General features: G+C 47.3%; 14 protein-coding genes across 14 annotated transcripts; 6 read left to right on the forward strand and 8 right to left on the reverse strand.

Moving 5' to 3' along the window:
• Positions 1–235: 235 nt before the first annotated feature.
• EDB82DRAFT_518594 (putative xylanase 34) lies at positions 236–1,491 on the forward strand. The gene has a single exon (XM_025726015.2). It carries the CDS (start codon positions 414–416, stop codon positions 1,428–1,430), a length of 1,017 nt encoding a protein of 338 aa, XP_025594556.1. The 5' UTR covers positions 236–413; the 3' UTR covers positions 1,431–1,491.
• EDB82DRAFT_518596 (P-loop containing nucleoside triphosphate hydrolase protein) lies at positions 1,492–3,201 on the reverse strand. Its single transcript, XM_025726016.2, has 9 exons — positions 2,941–3,201; positions 2,730–2,890; positions 2,614–2,675; positions 2,522–2,557; positions 2,366–2,472; positions 1,942–2,305; positions 1,683–1,888; positions 1,596–1,632; positions 1,492–1,534 (listed from the first exon to the last, which is right to left on the reverse strand). The coding sequence occupies exons 1-9, from the start codon at positions 3,151–3,153 to the stop codon at positions 1,515–1,517; spliced, it is 1,206 nt and encodes a 401-aa protein (XP_025594557.2). The 5' UTR covers positions 3,154–3,201; the 3' UTR covers positions 1,492–1,514.
• A 542-nt stretch (positions 3,202–3,743) lies between these two features.
• Positions 3,744–4,549, reverse strand: EDB82DRAFT_481770 (uncharacterized protein; the record flags this gene model as incomplete). The annotated part of the gene is made up of 3 exons (XM_025726017.1): positions 3,744–4,286; positions 4,340–4,408; positions 4,457–4,549. The coding sequence occupies 3 exons, from the start codon at positions 4,547–4,549 to the stop codon at positions 3,744–3,746; spliced, it is 705 nt and encodes a 234-aa protein (XP_025594558.1).
• Positions 4,550–5,611: 1,062 nt separating this feature from the next.
• On the forward strand, positions 5,612–6,517 carry EDB82DRAFT_563316 (uncharacterized protein; the record flags this gene model as incomplete). The annotated part of the gene is made up of 3 exons (XM_065609779.1): positions 5,612–5,867; positions 5,924–6,277; positions 6,330–6,517. 3 exons carry the CDS (start codon positions 5,612–5,614, stop codon positions 6,515–6,517), a joined length of 798 nt encoding a protein of 265 aa, XP_065463649.1.
• Positions 6,518–6,611: 94 nt separating this feature from the next.
• On the reverse strand, positions 6,612–9,603 carry EDB82DRAFT_518600 (peptidase S8/S53 domain-containing protein). Its single transcript, XM_025726019.2, has one exon. The coding sequence runs from the start codon at positions 9,416–9,418 to the stop codon at positions 6,791–6,793; it is 2,628 nt and encodes an 875-aa protein (XP_025594560.1). The 5' UTR covers positions 9,419–9,603; the 3' UTR covers positions 6,612–6,790.
• Positions 9,604–10,309: 706 nt separating this feature from the next.
• EDB82DRAFT_563319 (uncharacterized protein) lies at positions 10,310–11,417 on the reverse strand (the record flags this gene model as incomplete). The annotated part of the gene is made up of 2 exons (XM_065609780.1): positions 10,310–10,436; positions 10,489–11,417. 2 exons carry the CDS (start codon positions 11,415–11,417, stop codon positions 10,310–10,312), a joined length of 1,056 nt encoding a protein of 351 aa, XP_065463650.1.
• A 524-nt stretch (positions 11,418–11,941) lies between these two features.
• Positions 11,942–13,648, forward strand: EDB82DRAFT_357722 (uncharacterized protein). Its single transcript, XM_025726021.2, has 2 exons — positions 11,942–12,436; positions 12,496–13,648. The coding sequence occupies exons 1-2, from the start codon at positions 12,091–12,093 to the stop codon at positions 13,557–13,559; spliced, it is 1,410 nt and encodes a 469-aa protein (XP_025594562.1). The 5' UTR covers positions 11,942–12,090; the 3' UTR covers positions 13,560–13,648.
• Positions 13,649–14,780, reverse strand: EDB82DRAFT_357780 (grpb/dephospho-CoA kinase). The gene has a single exon (XM_025726023.2). The coding sequence runs from the start codon at positions 14,341–14,343 to the stop codon at positions 13,738–13,740; it is 606 nt and encodes a 201-aa protein (XP_025594563.1). The 5' UTR covers positions 14,344–14,780; the 3' UTR covers positions 13,649–13,737.
• On the reverse strand, positions 14,473–16,568 carry EDB82DRAFT_357729 (uncharacterized protein). The gene is made up of 5 exons (XM_065607554.1): positions 16,105–16,568; positions 15,824–16,058; positions 15,605–15,771; positions 15,287–15,547; positions 14,473–15,236 (listed from the first exon to the last, which is right to left on the reverse strand). The coding sequence occupies exons 1-5, from the start codon at positions 16,355–16,357 to the stop codon at positions 14,602–14,604; spliced, it is 1,551 nt and encodes a 516-aa protein (XP_065463651.1). The 5' UTR covers positions 16,358–16,568; the 3' UTR covers positions 14,473–14,601.
• A 211-nt stretch (positions 16,569–16,779) lies between these two features.
• EDB82DRAFT_481776 (cytochrome b5-like heme/steroid binding domain-containing protein) lies at positions 16,780–17,247 on the forward strand (the record flags this gene model as incomplete). The annotated part of the gene is made up of 1 exon (XM_025726025.1): positions 16,780–17,247. One exon carries the CDS (start codon positions 16,780–16,782, stop codon positions 17,245–17,247), a length of 468 nt encoding a protein of 155 aa, XP_025594565.1.
• Positions 17,248–17,359: 112 nt separating this feature from the next.
• Positions 17,360–19,517, reverse strand: EDB82DRAFT_518608 (uncharacterized protein). Its single transcript, XM_025726026.2, has 3 exons — positions 18,842–19,517; positions 18,608–18,787; positions 17,360–18,546 (listed from the first exon to the last, which is right to left on the reverse strand). Exons 1-3 carry the CDS (start codon positions 19,445–19,447, stop codon positions 17,560–17,562), a joined length of 1,773 nt encoding a protein of 590 aa, XP_025594566.1. The 5' UTR covers positions 19,448–19,517; the 3' UTR covers positions 17,360–17,559.
• A 214-nt stretch (positions 19,518–19,731) lies between these two features.
• On the forward strand, positions 19,732–20,827 carry EDB82DRAFT_518609 (GPR1/FUN34/yaaH family-domain-containing protein). The gene is made up of 3 exons (XM_065609042.1): positions 19,732–20,059; positions 20,118–20,585; positions 20,635–20,827. Exons 1-2 carry the CDS (start codon positions 19,921–19,923, stop codon positions 20,342–20,344), a joined length of 366 nt encoding a protein of 121 aa, XP_065463652.1. The 5' UTR covers positions 19,732–19,920; the 3' UTR covers positions 20,345–20,585; positions 20,635–20,827.
• A 493-nt stretch (positions 20,828–21,320) lies between these two features.
• Positions 21,321–25,369, reverse strand: EDB82DRAFT_548937 (uncharacterized protein; the record flags this gene model as incomplete). Its single annotated transcript, XM_065609534.1, has 7 exons — positions 21,321–21,350; positions 21,395–22,582; positions 22,637–23,325; positions 23,726–24,033; positions 24,086–24,517; positions 24,603–24,780; positions 25,342–25,369. 7 exons carry the CDS (start codon positions 25,367–25,369, stop codon positions 21,321–21,323), a joined length of 2,853 nt encoding a protein of 950 aa, XP_065463653.1.
• A 700-nt stretch (positions 25,370–26,069) lies between these two features.
• EDB82DRAFT_436930 (major facilitator superfamily domain-containing protein) lies at positions 26,070–27,694 on the forward strand (the record flags this gene model as incomplete). Its single annotated transcript, XM_025726030.1, has 4 exons — positions 26,070–26,312; positions 26,361–26,479; positions 26,528–26,579; positions 26,630–27,694. 4 exons carry the CDS (start codon positions 26,070–26,072, stop codon positions 27,692–27,694), a joined length of 1,479 nt encoding a protein of 492 aa, XP_025594570.1.
• Between the last annotated feature and the right edge of the window lie 82 nt (positions 27,695–27,776).

Genomic DNA, 27,776 nt, shown 5'->3' on the forward strand with positions numbered 1-27,776 from the left:
CCTATTACCAGATATTTGCTCCAAGACATGCACTTGCATTTAGCCTCAAGTCCACGACCCTCAATGGCACATTAAGCTTACGCCCAGAGAATTGGTAAAGTACGATCTCGTATTGTTTAATACTAGATGTCATCCACTAGCAACGCTCTTATAGGGCTCATCCACTGAAGTCCATCCCTGTATTTTATCCGGGCAATCCTACGCCAAGGACTTACCCCGCAACATTGTACTGACTGATTTGCGGGGAACAGGCTGATTTGAGAAAGTCTAATGAAATTAAACCAAGGAAACCCACACGGCAGTTCTTGTGTCGTGAAATGAAAATAGTATAAAAAGATAGAAGCATCGCCTGCAAATATTGATAGCAGAGTAGCCAACTTCTCAATTATAACACTACTGAGTTCTCATTCATCATGAAGTCCGAGTTATTGTTCCCACTCCTCTCTTTCGTTGGCCAAAGTCTTGCCACCGACTGTCCTCTCATCACCAGCAGATGGAGCGCGGATCCTTCGGCTCATGTCTTTAACGACACTTTGTGGCTCTATCCGTCTCATGATATTGATGCTGGTTTTGACAATGACCCTGATGGAGGCCAATATGCCATGAGAGATTACCATGTCTACTCCATTGACAAGATCTACGGTTCGCTGCCGGTCGATCATGGCACGGCTCTATCAGTGGACGATGTACCCTGGGCCTCTAGACAGATGTGGGCTCCTGACGCTGCCCACAAGAACGGCAAATACTACCTGTACTTCCCTGCCAAAGACAAGGATGACATCTTTAGACTCGGTGTTGCTGTCTCGGACACCCCTGGTGGACCGTTCACCCCTGACAAGAGTTGGATTCCCCATACTTTCAGTATCGACCCTGCCAGTTTCGTTGACGATGATGACAAAGCCTATTTGTCATGGGGTGGTATCATGGGAGGCCAGCTTCAACGATGGCAGGACAAGAACAACTACAACGAATCTGGCACTGAGCCCGGAAATGGCACCGCCGCCTTGAGCCCCCAGATTGCCAAACTGAGCAAGGACATGCACACTCTGGCAGAGAAGCCTCGAGACATGCTCATTCTTGATCCCAAGACTGGCAAGCCTCTCCTTTCTGAAGACGAAGACCGACGATTTTTCGAAGGCCCGTGGATCCACAAGCGCAACAAGATTTACTACCTTACCTATTCTACTGGCACGACCCACTATCTTGTCTATGCGACTTCCAAGACTCCCTACGGTCCTTACACCTACCAGGGCAGGATTCTTGAACCAGTTGAGGGCTGGACTACCCATGCTAGTATCGTCAAGTACCAGGGTCAGTGGTGGCTATTTTATCACGATGCCAAGACGTCCGGCAAGGACTCTCTTCGCCAGGTGAAGGCCAAGAAGATTTGGTATGATAGCAAGGGAAAGATCTTGACAAAGAAGCCTTAAGCATTGGCTAGATAGGGAGACTATAGCAACTAAATCACAATCCCGCCTAATACTCTATCATGAATTCTAAGTGTAACATCTCGTCTATTTCTTGTTTGACACATCTGTACCACCGTTAGTCACATGTAGATTCGAAGAGATTGAGTAGTTATGGAAGATGCTTACTGAATTGGAAATGGATGATATCACCGTCTTGTACAACCTGAATAAAAGAGTTAGCTTCTGCAATAACCCGAGATTGGCTTCACTTACATAAGATTTTCCTTCCTGGCGATATTTGCCAGCAGCCTTAATTGGAGCCATCGACTTGTTGCCCTCACAGAGATCATGAAAGTCTTGGTAGGTTACCACTTCGGCCTTGATGAATCCTCTCTCAAAGTCGCTGTGAATAGCACCCGCAGCTTGAGGCGCCAGGCATCCTCGGGGGATCGTCCAACATCTGATCTCCTTCTCTCCAGCTAGCACCATATTAGTAAACATTATGCTGAATGCTGGGGCGGAAATGACGTACCAGTGAAGTAGTACTGCAGACCAAGCTTTGTGAATCCCTCAGTGATAATCTTTTCCAACTTAGACTTGACCTTGCTCTCCTTCAGGAACTCAGCCTGGGCATCAGGATCGTCCTTCATGCTGTGCAGCTTCTCCTCATACTCGATGGAGAAAGGGATAATGTCTCGTGCGGTACCTCCGTGCTCAGTCACCCACTTTGCTATCGATGGAAGGTACTTGCTCTTCTGTCTGAGGTAGTCCTTCATGGTAAGGTTGACGAGGTAGATGATTGGCTTGGTGGTGATGAGTTGAATCTTTTCGTTGATGAGCGCAATCTCGGCTGGGGTCCAGCTTCCGTCTCTGACTGGCTGTTCTTTCTCTAGCATCTGCATGAGATTGTAGATTAGTATTTGTTGTAAAATTAATTTTGAGTTGTCAAAACTCACTGCTCGAATCTTGGATGTGGTCTCGTAAAACAGAGGAAGCATCTTGTACTTGCCACCGGCCTTCTTCACAATCATTTCCTCAGCGACAATTTGCTTGTCCAGAATGTCTGACATAATGTTAGTAGTCGCCGGATGTCTTAAAGAGTGGATACGCACCCAAGTCCTTCTTGCAAAGCTCGCTCTGAATGGTGTCTGGAAGGTACAAAGGTTAGCTTAGTGGATTCACAGTACGTTTTGGTGCAACTGACCCAAGTCACGAACAGGGTCGATCGAATCATCAACGTGCAGGACCTGATCGTTATCAAACGCACTATCGACATGTGGGTTAGTTAAAGTCACATAATATTTAACGAACTCATCCTACCGAACAATGTGGAAGATGCCGTCGACAGCCTGGATATGTGACAGGAAAGCGTTACCAAGACCTTCTCCCTGAGAAGCGCCCTTGATCAGGCCAGCAATATCGGTGACCTGAAGGTAAGCTGGGTACATGGACGGAGGCTTCCACAAATCGCAAAGAAAGTCCTGGATGGTATCAGTCGTTTATTCCTTTCCACTGAACTGGTAAAACCTACATATCGAGCATCGGGAACAGCACATCTGGCTTCATTGGGCTCGATTGTGCAAAAAGGGTAGTTCTCCGCCGCAGCGCTCTGCTCGGTCAAGAGGTTGAACAAACTGGACTTTCCCACGTTGGGAAGACCAACGCATCCCATCTTGAGGTTCTTGCGGACCCTTCCAAAGGCGACCACATTGTCAATAACTGCTTCGGGTTTCTTGGGAGCCATTTTGTGAATATTGATGAAGAAACAATTATGTAGAGATTTATGTTGAGCACACAGAAAGTAAGGCAGTTATTATTTGAATGAGTTTTCAAAGTGGTCTGATAGCCCACTTAAAGACATGGGTACGATGTGTTCTAGCCGAAGCCACTGCATAAACCGACATAAGCCTTGATAAGGGTAGGTACAATGATGAAAAATCCTCTTGTGGTTCATGAATTACGTGTAAAAGCTCAGATGTATTTTTTAGGTATACTGTTTTCTCTCAAGTTTCACACGTTCGAATTGTTAACAATTCCAGGGGGTTTCAATGATATGCCTCAAGGGTATCACGTGTTGGACCCTGAATCTCTTAGAGGTGGGACTGAAAGTAATACGAGCCAATAACAACAAAGGTTCAGATAAGGAATTGTTCCGGTGCAAGGTTTATTATATTATCAATTGCTATTTATGGACCAGCCACTCATGTTCAAGTATCATTTCAATCGCCCCCCTTGGCTTGATTCATTGAAGAACTCTATAATCCACACTCTTCAGCTTGCTAGACAGCTCTGTCCTGGCCCGAAAGGATGTAAGTGCCGCTATGCTTCAACCGTTTAGTTGTTGCAACCATTGGCAGCGTTGGCATTGGCACCCTTGTTCTGTCCTCCTTGGTGGTGACGGGCTTCCAAATCTCGCTTGTTGTTGCATCCAGCGTTGTTAGCCTGAGCATTGTTGTCTCCATTGTTGGCCTGAGCATTGTTCTGGGCGTTGTTTCCGTTGTTGTTCTGGCCATTGTTCTGAGCGTTGTTGTTTCCGTTGTTGGCGTTAGCATTGGCGTTTCCGTTTCCGTTGTTTCCATTAGCAGCAGCGTTGTTGTTCTGTCCGCCCTGGTGGTGCCTGGCCTCGAGCTCTCGCTTGTTGTTGCCATTGCCGTTGCAGTTGTTGTTATTAGCTTGGGCGTTGGCGTTGCCATTGCCTCCTTGGTTACCCTGATGATGGCGAGCAACGAGTTCTTCGTCCCTCTTGGCGTTGCATCCCGCATTGTTCGCTGCTGCGTTGTTGTTGTTGTTATTGTTGTTGCCGTTCTGGTTCTGGTTTGCCTGAGCAGCCTGGTTGCCCTGTTGGCCTTGTTTGTTTTGGCCACCTTGATGGTGAGGCTGTTTTATGTATTAGTCAATGAGTCACTGATGCAATCGCCTGTAAGACTAACCTCTCGCACTTCAATAGTGGTAAAGATTGGCAGAGCGTTTCCAGGAGCAGCACCGAGAGCCATCAAGGCCTGTGAGGTCGTTAGCAGTGGATGAGTGAACTAGAAAAAAGGACGTACTGCAAGCTTTCCAGCACCGGAAGAGGTAACTCGGCCGTCACGGGAGAAAGCCTGAGCGGCGAGAGCAGCGACGAAAACGTTGGTGAAGTACATGTTGATGGATGAGTGGTTTTTGAGTAATAGAATAAATCTGACCGGCAGGTAGAATGAAAAAGATTGATGAACAGGACTAGCCTTGAATGAAAGATTGAGAAAGAAAGATAACGAATTGCGTCAAGCAATGTTCAGATGAATGTAGAAATGAGAATGAGATGAATGGTACGATTATTCTTTGGCGAGGAATGGGGTAGCTCTTATACTCTTCGTCCCAACCTTGAAATAACTATTCATCTGCTTTCGTCTCCCATCTCAAAGTGTTGATGTCAGTCCCCGGTCGCCCAGTTTGCAGGATGTTCAAACACGAAGCCAAGATCAGACTTGGAATGTTTTGGCTTGATGCCGAGTTGCCGCCTTCTTCGAGAGGCAGATTCCACTGTGACCGCAATAGCGCGCGTCATGATACCTTCTCTATACTCACTAGTCACCGTCGAGGAGGTTGACAGCAGAGGTGACGGAGACAGCCAATCATGAATGGGCCATGTCGGCCGAAATCCGCGACAAAGAGAAAACTCCTTGATTGGTGGAAAGGGTAGTTCAGCTGGTGTTTCTGCTTGTTTCATGAAACCCGTCTTAACCGTAGCGTTGCCCCTGATACACCTACTACACTATATGCTTCAAGTTGCCCAAAGAATGAAACCCTCCCCACCTACAAAGGACAGTACCCAAAGAAACTGCCAAACACTCTGACAATTGAAGGTCCTGGTCAATGCGACGTTGCCACATCTTCGGGACGAATCTCAATCCATACAACAGGGACACTATTTCCAGAGGCTATTTTCGCTCATCTGAACTACCAGATTTGGGCTTAGCGCCCTTCGCACAACGTTTCGCCTTGGCGTTTCAAGGATTGAATTGACAGCCGAATATCCGCTTACACATACAGAGTGACTGGGAGAGAAGTTTTCTTGTTTTATATGCATTGTTGGAATCTCAAAGGTCCAAACATTCACCAAGACATACTTAGACCCCCTTCTACTAGTAGCGCTTTGAACTGCTCAACCGATACTGCATCTCATTTACACTCAATTACTTCATTCAAAGAAACAACACTCAGCCATGCAGTCTTTATATCATCCTATAACCGACAACGATGAAATGCAGGTCGGCGAGAAAAGGATCCTCGATTCGTCGTTTATTGAAAGACATATCAGGATCCCAAGTCGACTCACGCGTTACTCACAGCACCCATACCTAATATGGGTTTGTCATGGGATATTATTATCGCTATCAGTTTTGTTCTTCGTATCGTCATTGTTATTGCGGGCCAATATCCATTGCAATGCCGCTTCAAACATTCCATCATATCCCTACTGTAAGTATAGGACATACCTAATGTTCACTGTCATGCATGTTTCTAATATCATACAGCTCCAGCCGAGGAGGTAGCAGACTTCCATACCGTCCGTTACAACATCACACCCACCACTAAAGAAACCGAGTTCATCGGATTTGGCCCCGAAGTCGACAAAGCATGGGAGCATGTCACTTATGATGTTGGTGACCAAATGATAACGCGCGACGAGCTTGACAATCTCGGTCTCGACCCTTCGTCTCTCACCATCAAAGATCCCAAGACAGGTCAAAAGGGTTATCGCGTCGGCATTCAAGTGTTCCACCAGCTCCACTGCCTCAACCTATTAAGACAAGCGACTTACAGTGATTACTATTCACACACTGGAGGAGACATTGATGTTGAGCCGATGGATCTCAGAGGACATCTGGGTAAGCATCTTCTAGGACCTTCAATTAGTCACGGCACTAACACAATACACAGATCACTGCATTGAGTTCTTGAGAACAAATCTGATGTGTCAGAGCGACACTGGCGTTTTCGCGTTCAAGTACTACGATGGTTTCGAGGGACACTGGCCGGACTTTAGTACCCCACATACATGTCGTAACTTCAGTGCTATACGGGACTGGGCTTTTGAACACGCAGTTGTCTTTGGCGACGAAGAGTAAGGTTGAGGTAATAATAGCGAATTTATATATACCTGGGAACATTAGGCGCAGCATTTTAAACATTAATTACACTCGGTTACTATGATCCTGTAGTGAATCGAACAAAGCGATATGGCTGTAAGGCTATACATTATTTCATTATACAGTATAACTCATTAGACATAAGGAGATTGACTATCAAGAAGCCGATGCACTAGTAATCATACCCAACCACTCAAACCCCAGCTCATCTACACATCCCTACACCTCGTGTTTCAAACTTGTGATCGGTATCTAAGGGTACTTGACACTGAACACAGGCGACTCCGAGTGATCCCAGTCACTCTTCACCTTCTCGTCTCCAAAGATTCTCAAGGCCTGGTACTTCACCTTGTACTTGCCAGCTGGGGCATATCCACCATCGGCAAGCTTACCATTCCACACAATGTTACCCTTACCCATAGGGTTCCACTGCACAGGGAATCCAGCGGGTGCACCGAGACTCTTGGAAGAGTTTGTGCCAACAGGGATGAGCTCGGCCTCGAGCTTGGCTGAGCCGAGCGCAAGCATCCAAGCCAGAGCGGGAGCAGGCTGAGCATCAGTGGCGTTCTGGCCCTTGACGGGAAGAATGAAAGTCGTGTTGGCGGGGACAGGAGTGAGGTTGTCCTTGTCGTTGGACTTGGCGATCCATGTATCGTCAGTTCCTAAGACAACAGAATCGTGCAGAGAACCTGTCAAGCCCTGGTAAGGAAGAGACAGAGATACTCCGGTACCGTTTATGGCGACGTAACCAGACCAAAGAGCGAGACGCTTGCTGTCAAGACCTTCTGGAGCAGAAGGGATAACCTCAATGGTGACCTTCTCACCCGCAGCAATGGAAAGCTTGGCCTCGCTGAACTCGAGCTCAGCATGAGCATCGACAGCCTCGTTGAGGAAGGAAGAAGCATAAATACTGTCCTTGTCGAGGGTGTAAATACTCTTGGTAGGAATGTGAGAGACGCTGAGAGCAACCTCCTCCTTACCAGTGTTGTGAAGGGTGAAGTTGCGGACCTTGATGAAGTTGTCGGTGTCGTTGAAGGACAAGCTGGAAACATCAAGCAATAGTGTCGAGTACGCAGCGTCGTAGGCTTGAATCATGCCACCACCTTGTTGAGGCACGGGTGCCAGGTAGTCAGAGAATCCTGTACCGTCGTTGAAGAGCTGAGGGTTTGAGGTAGACGCAAGAAGGTTCTCAATAGTCTCAGGGTCGAGAGTTCCACGGACCTCAGCAATGAGAGCAATAGTAGCGGCGACGAGGGGGCAAGCCATTGAAGTTCCAGAAAGAACAGCGTAACCACCCTTGGCAAGAGGATAAGTTGAAAGAATGTTTCCACCGGGAGAGCCAAATTGGGGCTTGACGTCCATCTCCCAAGTAGGTCCCCAAGAGGAGTAAGTGCTCACTGCTCCACCCGTCTTGTCGTTCTTGCTCTCCTCCATGATAACATCCCCATCAGAGCCAGAGGACATCTCGAGTGTGACCTTGGAACCTTCCTTAAGGAGACCCATCCACTTAGCACCGACGTTGGAAGTGACCATACCGGCTGCGAGGATACCATTCACGGTAGAAACGTCGATTTCGTTGGCACCACCGGCGTTGTTGTAGACGATGAAATACTTAGCACCGGCGTTGGCAGCGTTCTGGGCCTTTTGAACGAATGTGCAGGATCCTCGGCGCACCACGACAATGAACTTGCTAAGGTCAGGTGTATCGGCGGGATAAGCATCGCAGCCGCCATTTGCCACAGAGGTGTCGAAACTAGGAGCCCAGATAGGAAGCTTGACATCGTCCCAAGCGGCGGGAGTACCAGCAGTCATGCCAAAGGCAATCTTAGCATCACTTCCGTCGACGGTGTAGTGGTGCTGCTTGAGAAGCGAGATGTACTTGCTGTTATCGTAAGAGGCAATGGCCATGACCTTGTTACCGTTCGCTGCGGTACTAGCATAGAACATGCCAACATCGCCAGAGTTACCAGCAGAAACGGGGCATGGCACACCCTTCTCGACGATGCGAGAGACGGCAACGGCCCAAGGCTCCTCTGACCAACCACTGGGGCCTCCGATAGAGGCAGTGATGATATCAGCACCATCTTGGTAAGCTTGGTTGTACGCAGCAATGAGAACGTCATTGCCGGCCTCACCGGAACAGCCAAAGACTCGGTAAGCACCGAGAGTGACTCCTGGAGCTGCACCAGTAAAGCCGAAGGGGTTGGTTTGAGCAGCGATAGTTCCTGCAACGTGAGTACCATGGCCACCGCAATCCATGGGGTCGTCATCAGGGTGAACGGCGTTGAAACCATCGTAGTCATCACCAACCAGATCTGTGCCGAAAGACACGAGACAATCGGGGCCGAAACAACCACCCAGAGCTGGGTGCTTGTAGTCGATACCAGTGTCAATAACAGCAACCTTAATTCCATGTCCAGTGATTCCCTTCTTGCGCAACTTGTCAACCTGAGTCATGACATGAGGCGAGAAAGTATCAGAGGTATCATTGACAGCTCTCTTGGAAAGAGGAGCCTTCATTCCTGGCTCCGCTGTCCATTCAACGCGAGGTGTAGGAATTCCGTAGACCTTTACAGGCCAGACATTCTTGACGACTGGGAGAGCAGCCATCTTGGCAGCCAGCTCTTCGGCAGATGCAACATCGTCAAATTGGACTGAAACGCCCTTGAAGAGGTCGTAGTCGAACTTGACACGGGTGGTAGACTGACCTTCTGTCTTGTCGTAAAAGACAGAAGTATCCTGGCTCTCCTCGAACTCGAAGATGTAAGCACCAGGCAAGTGGGCAACAGTGCCCTGTTCGGGCTGCGGAGGCTGAGACAGCTCATCTTGAGCGAGTGACAGCCCTGCGAAAAGCAAAGCCGATAGTCCTAAACGAACCATGACTAGATAAAAGAGTGTGTTTGCTTGATTAAAAGAGCGACAAGACAAAAACAAAAAGACCCAATAACGAGTGTGGTCTGAGAGTCAAGAGAGTGTGGTTGAGGAGGAGAGCTTGGCAGTATGAACAAGGTCTGGAAAATACATTATATATTACAGTTCGAGGTACGGCACATGCTGGAAATAATACAGATACGGCAGGTCGCTATCACGATTAGAGATATGGCACCACATGGGATCAGTTACCAGATACAGTATATACAGCATTGATAGAGCAGAAGTTCCCATGCAGCAATCATAAGTTCCTGAATATGCTCTGATTCCCCAGTCGTGCATTATCTCAAACCTCCCTCTTCGAGACAAGCGCAGCGAAGATCGGAATAGATTTCGAGGGTGGAGATTGGGTCTGCACCAATTATAACAAGGCCTCTCCAAGTCTCGGTCCTTGGCATTCAGGGGCACGACAGGGGTTCGCGTTGTGATCCCTGCAACTTCGAGTTTGGGGATTGAATGCCGAAGGGACTTTTAGAAATCGTTGCTCCAAAGGCGCAATTGGTCCGTGATTCCAGGGGAGTTGCGTTGCATATTGTCTGGTGTTGTGCATTAAGAGGCTGTGATGCGCCTTTCTTGTTGCCGATACCGTCTTGGCTTGAAACTGACAGTTTGATCGAGCATCTATCTAGATTTCAAGTGGTCAATGCTCACACAGGTAGCATTCATCGGCCCCAGGTTGATCAATTTCCTCTACTGTTTCTCTTCATCCCATCACTATAACAGGTAGTGATATCAGCTGAGGCAAAGAAAGGAGAATTAAGATTTATTAAATAAGGTTCAAGGATAGATGACTGTAACTGGTGTAACATCCTAAATATTGCCTCTTTGTTAAATGCAACCTTAATCTCTCTTACCCATCGAGTTGATAATACCCCCCATGTTTGCAAACTCAAACTCATGCATGATTTCCTTCCACAGTCGATCCTGAACTTCCGGTCGATCCGCGCTGTAATAATATTGTCCGAACCTGTACTGCTATTAGAATACATCTGAAAAACTGTAGGGTAACAACAACTCACGGATAAATTCGCCAGTCCATCACGTATGACCCATGCGTTTCTTCTCCCTTGACAACAGCTGCATCAACATAGGTTGAAGCGGCTTGTTCTTGAGTGCGTCCGATAAACCGCGCCATGATAGTCATGAATATTTTCAAGACTATCGGCGCCTTGTCCATGAGACCAGTGCCTTTGGTAAGTCCAGGATCGACACAGTTGATGATGACGTCTTGGGGGTCGACGTGACGCGCTAGCTTATCGATAAAGAGCTGTCCAAGTAGTTTCGACTTGGCGTAATGTGGCATTCCATCAAAGGTCGCTTCAGAGTCGAACGCGGGGATCAATGGGTCCGACTTTGCCTCAGGTAACTCGCAGTGCATAGAGCTTCCTGAGTTGACGACAGTCAGTCGTCCCGGTTGTGATGGCGATGCTTTTTTCTTCTTCAGCAGAGGTAGAAGAAGGACCGAGAGGTACATAGTAGACAGGAAGTTGACCTGGATAGTTTCTTCATGACCAGTGGACTCATTAATTCGGAGGGTGGCGTTGCCCATGCCAGCATTGAGAATGGCATAGTCAAGACGAGGGAGCGTTTCGCAACGCTTCACAAACGAGTCAATGGAGATGTAACTTCCCATATCAAGTTTCCAAACTTCGATATTGGCGTCCGAGACAATTCCTCTCAACTGCTCAGCTGCCTCATGACCTTTGGCCTCTGAGCGAACAGCGATGATAAGATGGCTGAGTCCCTGCTCAAGCAGTAGCTTGGCACAAGCCAAACCGATGCCATTGTTGGCGCCAGTTACAATCGCTGTTTGACCTGAGAGATCAAGGCTTTTTGGGGGCAGTTGTGGTTTGGTGAATTGAGAAGTGATCATAAGACGCAAGGGCGATAGGGTAAGTGCAGGAAGCCTGGAGGAGGCACTGGCGAAACTCGATGTTCGGGCTACCATTGTGATTGTCTGAGCAAATAAAAGGCGAGATTGAATCGTGAGACAATTATATTCCAATGATGTTCAATTAATTGCTCCTGAAAGACGTCTGACCTTTCATACTTATATGTCGGTTGTCAATGTTCTTACAGTCTGCATTGGCACGACAGGTAAAATCGTACTAAAGCCATTTTAGATGTCAAACTGGTCCAGCTACTCCGCAACTCCGCAATATACACGTCAATGATCTCAGCCTCACAAGATGTTCGAAGGTTTGCAGATGGAAGCTGCGGATCGAATATTATCTCCTGGTCGAGTGCGATTTTTCGGATCTAACAACGACCACAATGTAATCCAAATATGGTTAGTCTAAAAGTTCAACGTGACAATCACGCGCTAATTGGATAAGAGGAAGATCAACCGTGTCTAGGATCGGAGGAATCCAACCCCGAAAGATGATTCGGCTCACAAGGCTAAGACTAATTAGGACATCAATCTGGTCGATGATTAATGTGGACTCGTGGCCTTATCTCTAACCAGTGGCAAGCCTCTCTGCCTCCTTATCGAGATGTCAGCAAACAGATTGGTCTTTGACCACATTGTATTCCCTTTCCGAAGCAACTCCACAACTCTCTCCTCTTCTGGGACAACAAGCGTTAGAGACTCAGGCTAGATTATCCATTACCAATCAACCATGGTAGGAGGCAGTTTCACCTTCCTAGCTGTTGACGGCACTGGTCGCCCTTCAGACCCTGCTAGTCGAGCCACTATCCGGAGCCAGTGCATGAAGGGAGTGAATGTACGCCAAAACTCTCGACGTTCGAGAAGAAAGGCAAAAAATATAGAAGTACACTCTCAAGAAACTGCAGGACCAGAAACGAAGGACACCAGCATCATACGTCGTAAAGAATCATCGCTACACCGTACCTCGAGCCTTCGGAATGAACGTCTTTACAGTCAGTTGTTCGGGTCATTGAGTATGAGTGTTGACGATTTTGGCTTTGACTCTTCACTGTTTCCATCCTCGATAATGCAAACTGGTGATTTACACCCACTATCCTATTAGGAATCACTGATCACTAACACCGGCTCGTGGTAGTCATGAAATATAATAATATTATCGAATCAGTGTACCCACTAGACACAAGCCTCAACATCCAAAAATGGATGATCGATGACTTCCAGTTCCTCTACCAAAACAAAACTCTACTAAGCGCAATCTACCTCGCCACGCATGCCGTAGATGATCTCCGCTGTAGTACGCGCCTCTCCTCCTGGACCCAGCAGCTACTCTGCAACATCCTTTCTTCATTGAATCGGGATCTGCATCAAGCTGCAGGCCAACAGTCCTCAACGATAATGATGACAATCCTGATACTATTGTTCCCGGCCGAGGTATTGCACGACTTTGGAGCTGTACGGTCGCATCTTGAAGGAGTCAAAAGATTACTTATGATCAGGGACAATGTTCCGACAGGACTGGACGCGAAGCTTCTCTACAAGATTCAGCAGTTCGATCTGAGGCTGGCGTTGGCTTCTGGCCGGCCACTGCATCTTGCACTGGAATATAATGGTTATCCGTTATTACCGATGCCACCAATTGCAACGCCGGATATTCTTCAAAAACTCAAAGTGTACTCCCCATGGGTGATTGAAGCTTTCCAGAATCTGGAGGCTCTTACACAAGATATAAAAGATGCTATGATTGCAAGGAATGATCTAATATGGGCGGACTTCCAATCACAGATCAACGATATCCAGACACAGTTACTGGATCCGAATAACGATTGCGCTGGTACAGAAGAAGCACTGAGGCTTGGGATGCTTGCTTTTCTCACCACCCTTTCCCGAAGCCCCGTACGAAGACCACAACTACCAGAGCTTCAGGGACAATTTGAATCAAGCTATACAGAGATGCAAGACCATAACATGAATCACAAGACGTTTGCTATCTGGGTAATGATGATGGGTTTCTTCTCGACGGTTGAGGTGTCGAACCCCATAGTTGGAGATCTCTGGGATGTGGTAGTGGATTATGATCTCTCTTGGGAGACAATGCGAGATATGATATTGGCAGAAGACCTTCCCTGGATTGACTTCATTCATGACGGGCCAGCGAATGAGGCGTTTGTCTATCTTCAAGCGCAAAGGACTCTACTATAATCTCTTGGGTATTTAACTGGTTCATTTTTGTATCAGTAGTGAAATTAGTATGATGCATGAATCCCTTTTCCTATCGTAGACATGATATGACGTGTATGACTGGATCACTGTTATGAAGATATTGCCATGATTCCGTTAGTTTCTGAAGGCCTCATGTTTTCCCAGTTCCAGAGCTACCTCACAAATAACCTAGAGCTTTGAAAGCTCTTTGTAAAATCTCCCGGATCACATTCTCCTTCCTCTTATTGTACTCCAGTACATCCTCACCACCGGCAATGCTCGCCTTGGACGCCTCCCGCTTGATGTTCTCATATGACTTTCGATCCTCCTCATTATTCCTCAACCAATCCGAAAAGATCTTGTGTCTCGCCGCCTCGGGACAATCCGGGCCCCAGACGTGCAAATTCGTTGACACATCCTCGTAGTCGCAAAAGAAACGATGTCCGTGCCATGCTGGCTCTCTGAGCAGGAAATGGAATCCTACATTCTCAAGCGCTTGCACGTACGATGCCTCGTCAGCGACATCTCGAACCGTAAGATCAATGTCGATGACTGCTTTTGCAGGAAGACCGGGGACGCTGGTTGAGCCGACGTGGTTGATAGAGACGGCTGTGTCGCCAAGGGCCATTTCAATACGAGCTTTGGCAAGGGCAAATTTCTGAGGCCAGGAAGGGTCTGGCTCGACAATGGCAATGGTATGTTTGACTTTGCGGAAGGCTACGCGTTCAAGCATACTTGGGTCAAACTCGTAATCCTTGAGCAAGGCTTCCTTGGATATCGTCATGTTAAATCTTAAGTGGAAAGAATAACTGTGAGATGTATGTGTAATAGCAGTTTTGCGTTAGAAAATGTTTACATTGGAGTAAATTAATTTAAATTGACATTGTTGTTTTGATGTTTTGTTAAGTGATGCCCCGCACGTAATCCTATCGTTGATTCGTTCGCTGTCCGTTTCACGGTGACTCAGACCGATACCTTGAACAACCATGTCCCTAGTTCTTTGTGTACCTATTACCAGCCTAACCCGGGATCTTTGCAAAATCTAGAATGACTTCTGCATAGCTGGTTTCTTTTCTGGAAAGTCCCCTAGTAGATGATGCGGGATCCCATGTGACAATGATCCTGACAAGTCCATAAAATACTCTCTCCTTCCTGCTTTATGAACTCGACCGTTAATAATAATAACGTCAAGTTTACTGTGATCCTGTAGGATCGATATGTCTTGTACAGGATCTCCATCGACTAGGATGCAATCTGCGTAATATCCAGGCTGAATCTTTCCAAGCTCGTGGCCCCTCATCAGGAGAGCAGCAACACCAGCGGTGGCAGCAATGATACTCTCGTGCGGGGTGAAACCGAGTAGCTTGACGAAATGTTCAAGATCGCGCGCATAAGTTCCGTGGGGCGTCCACGCGAAACCATAGTCACTATACCAGTTAGTACTTAACTTGGACAAGATTGGCGGAGTGACATACCCTCCTGGTAGAACGACAATGCCTCTTCTGTGCATCTCGCGCAGTCCTGCAACCGCAACGTCAAGTTCCCGCTTGTATCCCGCTTTCTCCGCAGCAGCGTGGGTATACCCAAAAGCCTCGGCCTCGTAGGTAGTGGCGACCAGCCAGTTGATAGCTGGTACGACAATGTATTTCTCTCGCTCGCGTTCTAACATTTCCATGCCTAGAGAGTTAGCTTTATGTATAACCAAGGCCGATGAACTGATTACACACCTTCATCATCAATGTAACTGCCATGGTATATCACATCCACCCCATGCTTAACACACATCTTGACCGAATCTCTAGCTCGAGCATGTGCACATAGTCGCTTTCCGCGCTTATGTGCCTCATCCACGCAGGCGGCCATCTCGTCGTCATGGAAGTAGCAATCCTGTGCTGAGCGAATCTCGGTGATTTCCTCGCCCGAGATACTGAGCTTGACGTTATCGACGCCGATTGTTTCGATGTTGTACTTGATAACTTCGCGCATTTCTATTAAATTAGAATGGATATCCAAGTCGTTCGGCATTAAGCATATTATCGACTTACCGCCTGGACCGTCTGCAAATCGCGTGATACCAGCCACCAATTCACCATTAGTCTTGGCGATCTCTCTTGCATTGGCAAGATAACGAGGACCTGGAATATCACCAGCGTTGATAGCGTCTCGAACCACCACGTCGAGGCGGTCTTTAGCTGAAGCTGCCCCAAAACACCTATAGCTGAGTGTTAACACTGCTGAAGTAGCAGAACCATGTCGCTACTTACATGGTGTATCCTGAGTCAAGAAAGCATTGAGCACTCTTGATTGTCAGGAGAACATGCTCTTCGACATCGAGCTCTCCAAGTCTGTTGAGGTCACCCCCATTCCAGGTGAAGTGGGTATGTCCATCCCCAAGGCCTGACATGAGTGTCCTGCCTCTTCCCTCAAAGACACGCACGGTGAAATCTTTCTCAAGTTCTGCCTTGTTGGGAACTTCACCAACAGCGCTGATCTTCTCACCTGCTGTTGTTAAGGCTTTGTTGTTAATTCTAGGTTGACAACATACCTTCAATCAAGACATCACCCCTGTACGGCTCACGGCCTGTAGACTCAATAATATTGACGTTCTTAAATAGAATCTTTGACTCTTGGTGAGTTCCTTCTATCTTGTACTCTTTGGGCTGAAGTGTTTTATCGAGTTTTAAATTGTTGATAAACTCGACATTCTTGGGGAACTTCTGGGAAAAGATTGTCTGTCCTGACCAGGAATCGTGTGCCCCTTGAGACCACGAAGTCTTGATGGTCTCTTCTTTAGTCATTGTCGAATGTATGTGCGCTTGTGATTACCTCTGTAAAGTCCAGACCTATGCGACTTAAGCTGAACTTCTATATTCCCTGTGGGGAAGCAGCGCTGTGTACAGGGGATCGTCTAGCTAAAGGTATCTCCGCTCGGAATTATCTGTCAACTGTTCCACGGCAATTCAAACTTCTAACTCGGACTACCTTTCCCCGTGCATCGCCGCCATCTCCGCGTGTGGCTTGGTGCGGAATGCGGGGGATCGCCACCAACGTAACTCAAAGAGCCTGGGCTTGAAATATCCGAGAGCGGGCCATCGGAGTTAGCGTAGCTGTGCCCTTTTCATGCGGACCGAAGTTCCAACACCCTCTGCAAACTGCAATACGACAAACAGCTACGCTACATACCAGTCACCCAATCTAGTTACTCCATCAGTTACCCGTCATGTTCTGGTCGAACTGCAAGTCTCGGCCAACACAGCAGCCCAGCGACGCAGTCCACATTGCCTTGGACACAAAATCCGATCTTTTGCCGTCCGTGGCACTTGTGGAAAACTGCAGCAATCCAATCTCGTATAAGCCAGCGCCAATCACCACCGAAAACGACGCTTTGCCTTTCATTGAAGCAGAGAAGATCGCGGATGCGTGCCAAAACGGTCGCTTATGGGTCATAATAGATGACATTGTCTACGACTGCACAGAGTTCGTGCACAACCATCCCGGAGGAGCTGGTGTTATTGAGTCGTTTAGAGGAAGCAATTGTACATGGCAGTTCTGGAGGTTTCACAACGAGAAGGATTTGACCGAGTTTGGGAGATCGCTTAGGGTTGGGCGGACTAGAGGGATACAAAACAAGTTCAAAGAGCCCCCAAGATTTGTTGGGCTTCGGAAGTTTTGGGACGTAGACTTTTAGGCACGTTATAATTCTAGAGTATATTGGACATACTGAAGACACCAAGGCAAATAAATTATCTAAAATCATAAAGATTGACAGTGCATAAGAAGCCTCTGAATCTATCTCTAGTCCAGTGTTGAAATTGGTATCATGACTTCTCCCGTAACCGATAGGCAAATCGCATTACCATGTTACTCGACTTGATGTATACGTGACGGGATGAAAATGCACCTTGTAATAGACGTCGAGTTTCAAGAGAACGCGAAGTTATACAGATATATTTATGCACCATTTATTTATTGAGCTAGATATTGTCCATTAAACTTCCATTTACAGGAATGCCTTCACAGCTTCAGAAACACCATCAACGGCCTCAAAAACATGCCAATGTCCAACATTGTTGAGTACCACAAGTTGAGAATCTTGTATGCGAGACGCATACTTCTCGCATAGAGAGGAGGGTGAGACCTTGTCTTCGTCGCCCGTGATAATGAGGGTCTTGGCTTGGATCTGCTCTACCTTGAGCTCCTTGGTGGCTCCAGCAAGTGCCCAAAGTGCCTTGGCATAAGATTCGGGATCCTGACCGAGAAGGCTCAGTCTAACGGCAGTGATCGCGATAGGGTTTTCCTGCTTAGAGTGCCCTGATGTCCCCGCATCCACTACAGCATCTACAACAGCTTGCATACCCTTGCTTCTGACAACGGTTGCACGGGCATACGCGCCCTCCGATGCTGCATCTGGTAGAGGTGATGGAGGGGGCCCGATGAGGACCAACTTGCCCACAAGAGTAGGGTTGTCTAGCGTGAATTTGAGGGCTGCCAAGCATCCAAGAGAGTGGGCGAATAGGGTGGCGGAAGTAGAAATGTTCGCAACATCGAAGATAGATCGAATATCCGACGCAAATGACTCAATACTTAGCTGACTGAGAGGATGTGTCGGGCTAAGACCATGGCCCTCCAAGTCAAACAAGTGAAGAGAGTACTCAGAGAGGAAAAGTTTAGAGATCAAGGGAGTCCAGTAATCCATAGTACCGCCTAGACCATGCACGAAGACGATGTGGTTACTTCCAGATCCTTGTCTCTTGTAGTTGAATTGCTTGCCATTGAGTTCGGTCAGTCCAATACCAACGCTGAGTGTCTTGGCCAAGTTGGTGATGCGAAATGGCGAGCTTGAAGAAACTCGCTCGACCGTTGGGTTGGTAGTGTCTGCGGTTCCGATCTCATTGGATAAGGTTCCTAGCCCTGTGACCGAGACGGAAACCTCATCGCCAGGCTGGAGAAAAACCGGTGGGTTTTTACCAATGCCAACGCCGGCGGGCTTTATGAAATTGTTAGTTGAGATCTAGCCAATATTCGCTCAGTGGATAAAGCCAACTTACAGTACCAGTAGCAATTACATCACCAGGCTGCAATGTTTGGCCCTCGGAAATAGTCCTAATCAAGGTGGGAATGGAAAAGATGAGATCTTCGGTAGTAGAGCTCTGCCTAAGCTCCCCATTGACATGGGTTTGAACCTTCAGAGTAGATGGTAGATCATCTTTCGAGACAGCAATAGGGCCCTGGATAGAACAGTCAGATAATTAACCTCATATTTAGGCTTTGCCATAACTTACAATGGGGCAGAAGGTATCGGGTGACTTTCCAATAAAGAACTGCTTGTGATCGCGTTGACGCTCACGGGCAGTCATATCGTTGATAATGGTATAGCCCCAGACATGGTCCCATGCGTTAGTCTCATCAATACGGTATCCTGTCTTTCCAATGATAACCCCGATTTCTCCCTCATAATCGAGAGTCTGCGAAAAGTTGATATGAGGAAGTATAATGTCCCCATGAGCGATAACAGACGTAGCCCGCTTCGTAAAGATGACTGGATGGCTTGGTCGGTCGGTCTTATCAGAGCTGTCATACCCTGAGCTGTTGAACTCTTTGGCATGTTCCATATAGTTCTTTCCTACAGCCAGAATGTCTCGGCCAGAAATGGTGGGCAATAACTTGACGTCTTTGGCCAATAGCACCTCGCTACCAGAATCGAAAATGATCTGAGAAGCTCCTGCAGCAATGACTTCATAAAGGTCCGACACCGGAGTTCCGGACGTGAAGCACAGAGGCTGGATAGTATCCTTGGCCAGGTCAAAATGACCAACACGAGGAACGACCAAGTTAGGATGGAGGTAAGCAACGTATTGCATGGGGGCGGAGGTAGTTTGAGATCCCATTGTGGCTTGTTGTACAGATAATTCTTAGTTTGTACCTAGAGGAACCGTGGTCAACTGGGTGAATAACAGCTCAAATAGGCATCCACCAATCTTGCTGATTTTTGGCTGCTGTTCCTATGGTGGGGAAGACGGAGATAGTGGGGATGGTGAAGGTGCCGGAGATGGCGGAGATGACGGAGAAGGCGGGGCGCAGGGATGGCGTAAGTAAATGTAAATATGCGTAACGCGGGGGAGACAAGGGGACAAGAGCGGTCATATTCGGGACTGGGGATACTAGCTGCCGTAGAACATGAATTTCTGGGGAATCTTGCGAGATGAACTGGGATAGCTCGGGCCAAGATAACCAGCCATGGAATTATGCGTTTCTTTATTATTAACTCCGTTCCTGGCGATCGGAGAGAACTCTGCAGTATCTCACCAGTATCATCAGCCAGTAAATAACCGAACGGACTCCGAACACCGCATCAAGCACCATGTCTTCCGGAGAAAACAAGTTACGACCGGCCACAACTGCAGGTGGCCATATTGAGGATCGCGGCCAGCCGGCTCTCCCTGTGGTACATCGGCGCTTTGCCAACCCATCACCACTGGGTCTGCTCTCTTTCGCTACAGGTATTGTCCTCAACCCATTTGGTGAATTCTTCAGGACACTTACCAGCTGACCAATAAGGCATCTTTCTCATTTCCAGTTTCGGGGTCCACGCTCGCGGAATTCAGACTCCGAATGTCATGATTGCCGTGCTGATCTTCTTCGGCGGCATCTGTCAGTACATCGTCGGAATCATGGAATTTGTAACTGGAAATACATTTGGCACGGCTGTTTTCATGTCTTATGGCGCCTTTAATATCTCATACAGCATGATATACCTTCCTGGTTCGGGCATCATTGCTGCATAAACGGATGAGTCAGGTACTCTGAGTCCAGACTTCCAACAGGCCATCGCCATCTATATATGGGCATGGTTCATCCTGACAGTCATATATACTATTGCTGCAGTGAGAAGCTCCTGGGTACTCTTTCTTGATCTTCTGGCATTAGATATCTGCCTTATCTTACTGGCTGCTGGCAATATGGTAAACAGCATGTCTGTTCTCAACGCAGGCTATGCTTTTGGATACTTGGTTGCTGTTATGAGTTGTAAGTTCTTCCTCTTCAGCGCTATACCCTTGCTAACTATTTTCCCAAGACTGGGCTGGATGCGCAGGTCTTTTTGCTGGAGGTGTAACTCCATTCGAGATTCCTACCTTCCCCATGTATAAAGAGGCATGAAGAGTGTCTGAGAAATCTTGCTGCAATCCCGTCAAATCACTTTGTAGTTAACAAAGGCTTCTTATTTAGTTAGCTTCCGGTAGAAGTAATTCATATGCAATTTTATAAATAGACTGGACCGTGTCATATTGTAGGCCCCTCAAGCACTAGGATATGGACTTGAACTGATATAATCTATCGATTGTCCCCGGTACTTGATACCCACTAAAGCAGCAGTCCGTTCCACGCTATGCTTCATACTGCTCAGGGTCGTTGACGTTAAAGTATCTATACACCAGCGGTAAGGAAGGGATGAATTCTGGAACATTTCTGCCACATGCCTTTGAGGTTGTGTCCATAAGCAGAGGAAATACTATTTGGAAAATTCAAGACTTGGACGCTTGAGTTCAGCGAAGTCCAACCAGTACACGTTCATTTCATTACGCTCCAAATACATTTGCTACAGGTTCATCCAAAATCATTGCCCAGCCTTCCCAACCCATATTGGAAGGAGAAAGCCATTGCTGGGGTGCCAGATTCTCAATATACTCATCGAGTAGCCTGATATCGCGTTGATGAGACGAATCTTCGTGATTATATACAGTCTCGCTCCTTGCACTCGAATCAGGATGATCCTGCGAATTCATAATGTTCCTACTCTGGTTAGCAGCGTATAGTTATGCAAAAGACGTATATACATACAGTAGTTTCTCGAGAACAGGCGTGGCTTTAGTACAAATCGCACTAACCCCAGTCTTCATAAAATATCGAAAAATTGGAAGTGATTCGCGAATAAGTTCGGCAAAGGAAGTCTTGGTGGTAGTATCTAGGTTTGTACCACTCATGTAGATGTGAGCTAGACAAACCGCAGCATGAAATGCGTGAAAGCTTCCTAGTCCACGGTTATACCATTGGTATGGAAGAAAGATTGGGTTTTCATGAAGCGTACGATGTATACTAATCAATTCTTTAGAACTGTTAATACATTTAGTTTGTGAAGCCACCCAGTCATTGACAGAATAGCCAGAGGCGCCTTGTTTCAGGACCGGTCGGTGGAGGAAGAGGGTGAGATGGTGTGTATATCCGAACAGGATATTGAGTTGGACGGAATGATGAGCTACAGTTGAGACGTCAAACACATATCTGTAATTGAGTGTCTCTCGCATAGCTGAGATCTCTGCATCGAGGGCCTGGAACTTGTCGTACCCAGGCGTGCGTGAACTTTCGAACACCTGACTACAGATGCGAGTGCAGAGATCGTAAAGTTCAAACTTGAGTAATAAGTACGACATCTGGGTCGGCCCATCTCGGTACTGGGGAATTTGATAACCAGCCACAAGCTCATTATCGTTGATATCAAGCGGTGGTCTCACGGTTGAAGGTATATGAGCGGCATCCAAGAAGCCCAGTGTTGTGTTCTGTATTGTGTAAAGCATTTTTAGCCCAGCCCAGCATCGACGTCTCTCTTCCACCCTGATCCGCTCCATTTGGAAGACTGTTGGGTCAACATGGCAGCCCAGAGAGAGTGCGATATTCCGTGCTGCTCCAAGCAAAGCCCAAGAGTGCCCATGAGTGTGATTGATTCCGTAGATTAGAATTACCAAGGCTTGTAGAGTGTTCAGATTGTGTCTCCAGAGATAGTGGTCTGATTCTAGGCACTTCATGGCTGCTCCTCTGAAGCGGCTACTCAATAATGACATGTTATCAGGCGCAGAATTGCGCTTGCCCAACTCTCGAAGAAGAAGGCTATCTTGAGGCAGGGCGATGACGGCGATACTGAGTATGGCGAACAAAAGCGCCAGCCAAGGCAACGATACTTTCTCGGGGTCAGATTGAAATTGAAGGTAACCTGTCTCGAACGTGGGGTCGTGTAAGATATGGAAAAGCTGTTTTGTCAGTTAATAGACGGTGAGAAGAAAATAACACTCCGGAGAACTCACAGGTGCAAAAGTATTAAAGTAGATGTCCTTCAACTGCTCGCAATGCGAGGCAGGAGGGAGTAGTTCTAGAAGCTCAGTGATGTCTGTGTTAATCAAGGAAAAAGGCATCGAGCCTGGCCTGTTCTCGTCCATGTCTGTCTTTACGCCTCCCACAACAGGATTGTTTTGGATTACGGACGACCATTGTAGAGACGCTGGCTCAAATCGCTCATGGCCAGATGCATATCGGATAATTACCCCAACTGGTGGTACACCTCGATAGGTTTGGGTAAGAGACGCATCACTTTGGACGGAAGAGGAGGTGGCTGCCGACTGATGCAGAGTCGATTCTGGCGACAATAACTCTGTTGTCGGTTCCATTTCCGGTAATGGTTCCGGTTCCAGTTCCAGTTCTGCAGATAGTGTTCCAGGCTCTGAATTTGCACTCGATAGGCTTTGACGCAGTAATTCTTCCAACCGATCTATGCGAGCCACAAGAGCCGAGTTGTCGCCATGTCGAGGCATCGGGACGTTACGCCGTGACCATTGATCTCGAAGATAGATACACTCAGTGACAGGAATGCCTCTACGTACACAAGTGTCGCAAGCAATTCGGCCACGGTTGATGTTGCGTGGGCACTTGATCTTCCGTTGGCGACATGGCTCGCAACTGAGAGGCATGCGACGGCTGCTTGGAGCCGGAAGTGTCACTGGCATTTTGTCAGATGAATTGACGAGGAGGAAATCGGGAGACGGCAAAAACAAGGAATGCAAAATTAGGGAATTACAGTGCATATAGTACTCCAGCTTCCCCGCATTTAACTACTGCTCGCATCATGTTTATCCCGCTCCCCTTACCCCATATTACGCCCAGTTTACAGTATTCTATTAAGCGAAATCAAGTCAAGCTAAGTACTACTATAGACCTAAATTCTATTTTCCTACATTCTCCATATGGGGCTGTGATTTGTGTGTTATTAGGAATTTACACCTCGGTCAAGCTCTTCTTCCATTGTGCGGGAGCCATCGAGCTGCATAGTACTTCTACAAACTTTCCATTCAGTCAAATTCCGTACAATCTGTAGCTGGAGTGTGGTAGTAAATACTCACATGAAAATGCCATATTGTCCCCAAAGCATGTTTGCAGCACATCGTCTCCCCATGTAACAATCGTGTGTGGCGCATACGCAACAGCCTTCTTGGCGAGGGCAACAGCAATCATGGGCGAGAATCCTTCCAAGTTCTTCATCTCTGGAGCCCGGCCTGTTAGTTTCTGCATGATGCGCCGATGGATATTCTGCGCAACCAATTGACCCATGTGCATCGCGCCACTACATCGTTTTATCCCTGACCATCGCACTACATCGCCCGCTGAGAAATGGTCTTGGTAGTTTGGCGTTCCCGGTTTCCAATTCAAACTATAAAATGTAAGTTTGTGACATAAAGTTTTCGAAGGATAAAGTGACACACTTTGGCAAGACCTCCATGTAACCATTTGAATCAAGAGCTGATGCTGGAAGATACTCGGTCGAGGGATGACCCTGCGAGATGGCGCGTATAACTCTGCTAGTCACAATCTGAGTGCCATTGCTAAACTCAAGTCGAAATTCGAAGCGTCCATCCAAAGTCTGCCCATCAGTAATTTGGCTTAAAGGATGATTCATCAATATCTGAAACCCAGTCTCCTTTGACAGCTCAAGAGTCTTTTCCTTGTTGTTGTCGGGGATTGGTTCTGAGGACAGAAGCATATCCCGCGAGTGAACGAGAGTTACACTAAGTCCCGGCATGAGAATCTTCAGCTTTGCAGCTATTTCCACGACGATAGCTCCGCCACCAATGACAACGACACCGTGCGAGGCATCCCCAAAACTCGACGTATAGTGCGCAATTCGGATAGAAATTCTTCTTTCGTTTCGGCTCGAGGGTAATGGGCCAGGCACGGTGTAGGCCGGAGGCCGCGACAAGAATATCGTAAGTCTGAGTCAACTGCACCTTGGTGACTTTGTTAATGATTGTAGCGTTCTTTTTAACACAATTGACTTCCGTTATGGCTCTTTGTAAATCCTTGATAGCACGACCTCGAATTTCTGGAATGTCTTCAAACTTAACCCAGGTCTTCTTAGCATATTCTCCATCGAATGCCAATGGTGATCCAACAAGGTGGTCTATCAAGGGAGAAGTTACCTGCACCGGGGGCGGTGCACATAAGTGAGCCTTACGTAAGCCACCGGGTGTGCAGGTAACTTCTCCCTTATTAGTCCTATTCCTACATCAATGGACACATTGTGTAGCCTGTTATAAAATACCTGCAGTAGAATAGTGCATAGTTATTAAATAATTGTAAAATACGAAATTAAATAATTCTATATTAATATATAAGGTAGAAAAATAGCTCCCAGCAAGAATATTCTAAGGGCAGGCCATAAGAAATATTGCATTTCTGTTACTACTACTGGTTCTGCATGGCTGGGGTACAATGACGTGCTATGTTGCAATCCGAGCCTGGGAACGATTAGGTAGGTTGAATACTCAACGTCCATCTCACCAGCATCCCCCAAACTATCAGTGGAGAAAATAAGTTAGCCGTAAACAGTTATCATTAGAAACATGACATGACATTCCATAGAAAGAGGTTCATTGTCGGACTCGTTACATTGTTTTGTATGTCGTCGCTGAGAGCCGAGTCGTCAGACATTTATGAACTTTTTATTCACCACTTGACTGACCTTCTCGTTCCTGAACCATTGTAGTCATTATGGGATCTCCTTTGTATTATTGCGCTCTTGTATTCTCTCGCTTCTAAAGTAGTGTTTCGACGCGCTATAGACTTTGCATGTTTCTGTAGGGCTGATGCTGAGGTGTCGAGTCATGAAATCAATTGACCAGGCACTGTTGCGAAACAGGCTGAGTCGCAAAAAGAAAAAGCATTATGCAACCAGTCGAAGCGCTTGCCTTCATATGGAATGAATCCAGACTGCCGTAATGATAACCCGGCAATAGATAGAGGCCAAGCACAGCATACTGGGTCCCAGTCACGTCAACACAGCCCACCAACCAGAAGCCCTGTTGTTGTATAATTTCGTACTAATGCCAGTACATAACCTATGCAGTTGGATCGTTAATGCTGATCAAAGTGACTTTAGTTAGACATAGATAAGGAGAGGTCTTGACGCCATTTGTATGCAGAATGAGTCTTGTGGCGGCGGACTTCTGATTGGCCACCTGCTATAATACTACTCAAGTATGCACCTGCTTCACAGCGATTACGAACAATAGAGCGGCTTCTCCCCGATGTTATTGCTCCATCTAGCAGAGCGCAATGATGAAACGAAAAGAACGCAATTGATCACTATGATAAAATGCCCCGCATAAATATAACCTTATAAGAAGCTGAAGATCAACCCAGTGCGATAATATCTTTGCATTTTGTGCTCGCTGTTATACTCAAAACATAATGGCAGCAGACCCAAAGAAAATCTCGACCGAAAGGGTCAGAGATGTCAACGACCAAGCTGTCTCGTCTGACTCAGAAACATCAGCTTTGGCCGTGCTCCAAGAGACCCCCGAAAGGAGCTGGAGATCATATCTTTGGGACACATTCGACAAGTCCCCCGAGGAACGCAGATTTCTCTTCAAGCTTGACCTTGCTCTTATGACATTGGCCTCACTGGGATACTTCATCAAGTATCTGGATCAGGTAGATTTCCACTCCACGTCAAGGGCTGTGTTAGTACTAACGTAACAGGTCAACATCAACAATGCCTTTGTGTCTGGGATGAAGGAGGATATGGGCCTCTGGGGAAATGAGTTGAACTATATGCAGGCATGCTGGACCGTTGGATATGTTATTGGTGAAATTCCGAGGTAAGATTCTTTCTATTCCATCATAAGCACTTGCTAACAATCATCTAGTAACATGCTACTGACGCGTATTCGGCCAAGCATCTGGATCCCTGCCTGCGAGGTACGCCTTTCTGGTCGCCCAAAACCACTGAAACTAACAAATAAATCCAGGTTACCTGGTCCGTTCTAACCATTCTTCTCATAAAGTGTACAAACGCCACGCAGCTCTATGTTCTTCGCTTTTTTATCGGTCTTGCTGAAAGTACCTTCTATCCTGGAATGCAATACATTGTTGGCTCTTGGTACCGCAAGGATGAGCTCGCCAAGCGTTCGTGTCTCTTCCATGCCATGGGAAACGTGGGCTCCATGGTCTCTGGCTACTTGATGGCCGGCTCGCACAACCTCGATGGCGTGCATGGGTACCACGGATGGCAATGGTTGTTTATCACCAACACTGTTGTATCTCTACCAATCGCCATCTCTGGGTTCTTCTTCCTGCCTGACGTACCTGAGATTACCAAGGCGTGGTACTTTACTCCAGAAGAGATTGCGCTGGCAAAACGACGCATGGAACTTGAGGGTAGAGCGAAGAGAGCACCATACACTAAAGCCAAGTTCAAGAAGATTTTCAGCAGCTGGCACATCTACGTCCTGGTCTTGCTTTACATTCTATTCAATAACGGTAACGGAGGCAGCTCTCAGCCTGCGTTTCCCCTGTGGTTGAAATCACAAGGCTACACAATCCGAGAAGTCAATATTTACCCAACAATTGTCGATGTCATCAGCGTCGTTACGACACTCATCTACGCGTGGACATCGGATAGTCTATTCCGTGGTGCCCGTTGGCCGGCTATTGTGTTTTCTGGCTTGGTCAAGATTATAGCGTACGTTGGACTCACGGTATGGAAGGTTCCTACCGCCTTCACATGGGTGTGCTTTATGCTGTGTGGTTTTGGCGGCGGCATCAGCGGGTTGACCTTTGCTTGGGCGCATGAAATCTGCAGTGACGATAATGAGGAAAGAGCCCTCGTTACAGGTGCGATGAACCAGATGGCGTATGTTTTCCAAGCTTGGTTACCATTGGTCATTTGGCAACAGGTTGAGGCGCCGAGCTATCCCAAAGGATATCCTACTATGGTTGCCATGGCAGTGGCATTGATCGGAACTGCTTTTGTAATCCGGGTATTGCATAAGAAACAGATTGCCGGAGGGCGGCATGCTTTAGCAGTGGCTTGAAGTAGTTACTGGCGACAATAATCACAAGGCAACTGCATGGGATAATGACGCCCCGTTCTAGTCTAGCAGAACAGCTTATCTA

The sequence above is a fragment of the Fusarium venenatum genome (genome assembly GCF_020744135.1).
Source record: "Fusarium venenatum strain MPI-CAGE-CH-0201 chromosome Unknown EDB82scaffold_4, whole genome shotgun sequence".
NCBI lineage: Eukaryota > Fungi > Ascomycota > Sordariomycetes > Hypocreales > Nectriaceae > Fusarium > Fusarium venenatum.

Bases quoted from the DNA above. Each gene is read 5' to 3' on its own strand.
- EDB82DRAFT_518600 (XM_025726019.2), bottom strand. From the start codon at position 9,418: ATGGTTCGTTTAGGACTATCGGCTTTGCTTTTCGCAGGGCTGTCACTC.
- EDB82DRAFT_518608 (XM_025726026.2), bottom strand. From the start codon at position 19,447: ATGGGATCTCAAACTACCTCCGCCCCCATGCAATACGTTGCTTACCTC. The intron at 18,788-18,841 runs GTAAGTTATGGC...TGTTCTATCCAG, and splicing joins CCGATACCTTCTGCCCCATT to GGCCCTATTGCTGTCTCGAA. The intron at 18,547-18,607 runs GTAAGTTGGCTT...AATTTCATAAAG, and splicing joins ATGTAATTGCTACTGGTACT to CCCGCCGGCGTTGGCATTGG.
- EDB82DRAFT_518609 (XM_065609042.1), top strand. From the start codon at position 19,921: ATGTCTTCCGGAGAAAACAAGTTACGACCGGCCACAACTGCAGGTGGC. The intron at 20,060-20,117 runs GTATTGTCCTCA...CTGACCAATAAG, and splicing joins TCTGCTCTCTTTCGCTACAG to GCATCTTTCTCATTTCCAGT.
- EDB82DRAFT_357722 (XM_025726021.2), top strand. From the start codon at position 12,091: ATGGTAGGAGGCAGTTTCACCTTCCTAGCTGTTGACGGCACTGGTCGC. The intron at 12,437-12,495 runs GTGATTTACACC...GGCTCGTGGTAG, and splicing joins ATCCTCGATAATGCAAACTG to TCATGAAATATAATAATATT.
- EDB82DRAFT_518594 (XM_025726015.2), top strand. From the start codon at position 414: ATGAAGTCCGAGTTATTGTTCCCACTCCTCTCTTTCGTTGGCCAAAGT.
- EDB82DRAFT_518596 (XM_025726016.2), bottom strand. From the start codon at position 3,153: ATGGCTCCCAAGAAACCCGAAGCAGTTATTGACAATGTGGTCGCCTTT. The intron at 2,306-2,365 runs GTGAGTTTTGAC...AATCTCATGCAG, and splicing joins CCACATCCAAGATTCGAGCA to ATGCTAGAGAAAGAACAGCC. The intron at 1,535-1,595 runs GTAAGCATCTTC...ACGGTGGTACAG, and splicing joins TATCATCCATTTCCAATTCA to ATGTGTCAAACAAGAAATAG.
- EDB82DRAFT_357729 (XM_065607554.1), bottom strand. From the start codon at position 16,357: ATGACTAAAGAAGAGACCATCAAGACTTCGTGGTCTCAAGGGGCACAC. The intron at 16,059-16,104 runs GTATGTTGTCAA...TAACAACAGCAG, and splicing joins GGGTGATGTCTTGATTGAAG to GTGAGAAGATCAGCGCTGTT. The intron at 15,237-15,286 runs GTGTGTAATCAG...CTAACTCTCTAG, and splicing joins CAGTTACATTGATGATGAAG to GCATGGAAATGTTAGAACGC.
- EDB82DRAFT_357780 (XM_025726023.2), bottom strand. From the start codon at position 14,343: ATGACGATATCCAAGGAAGCCTTGCTCAAGGATTACGAGTTTGACCCA.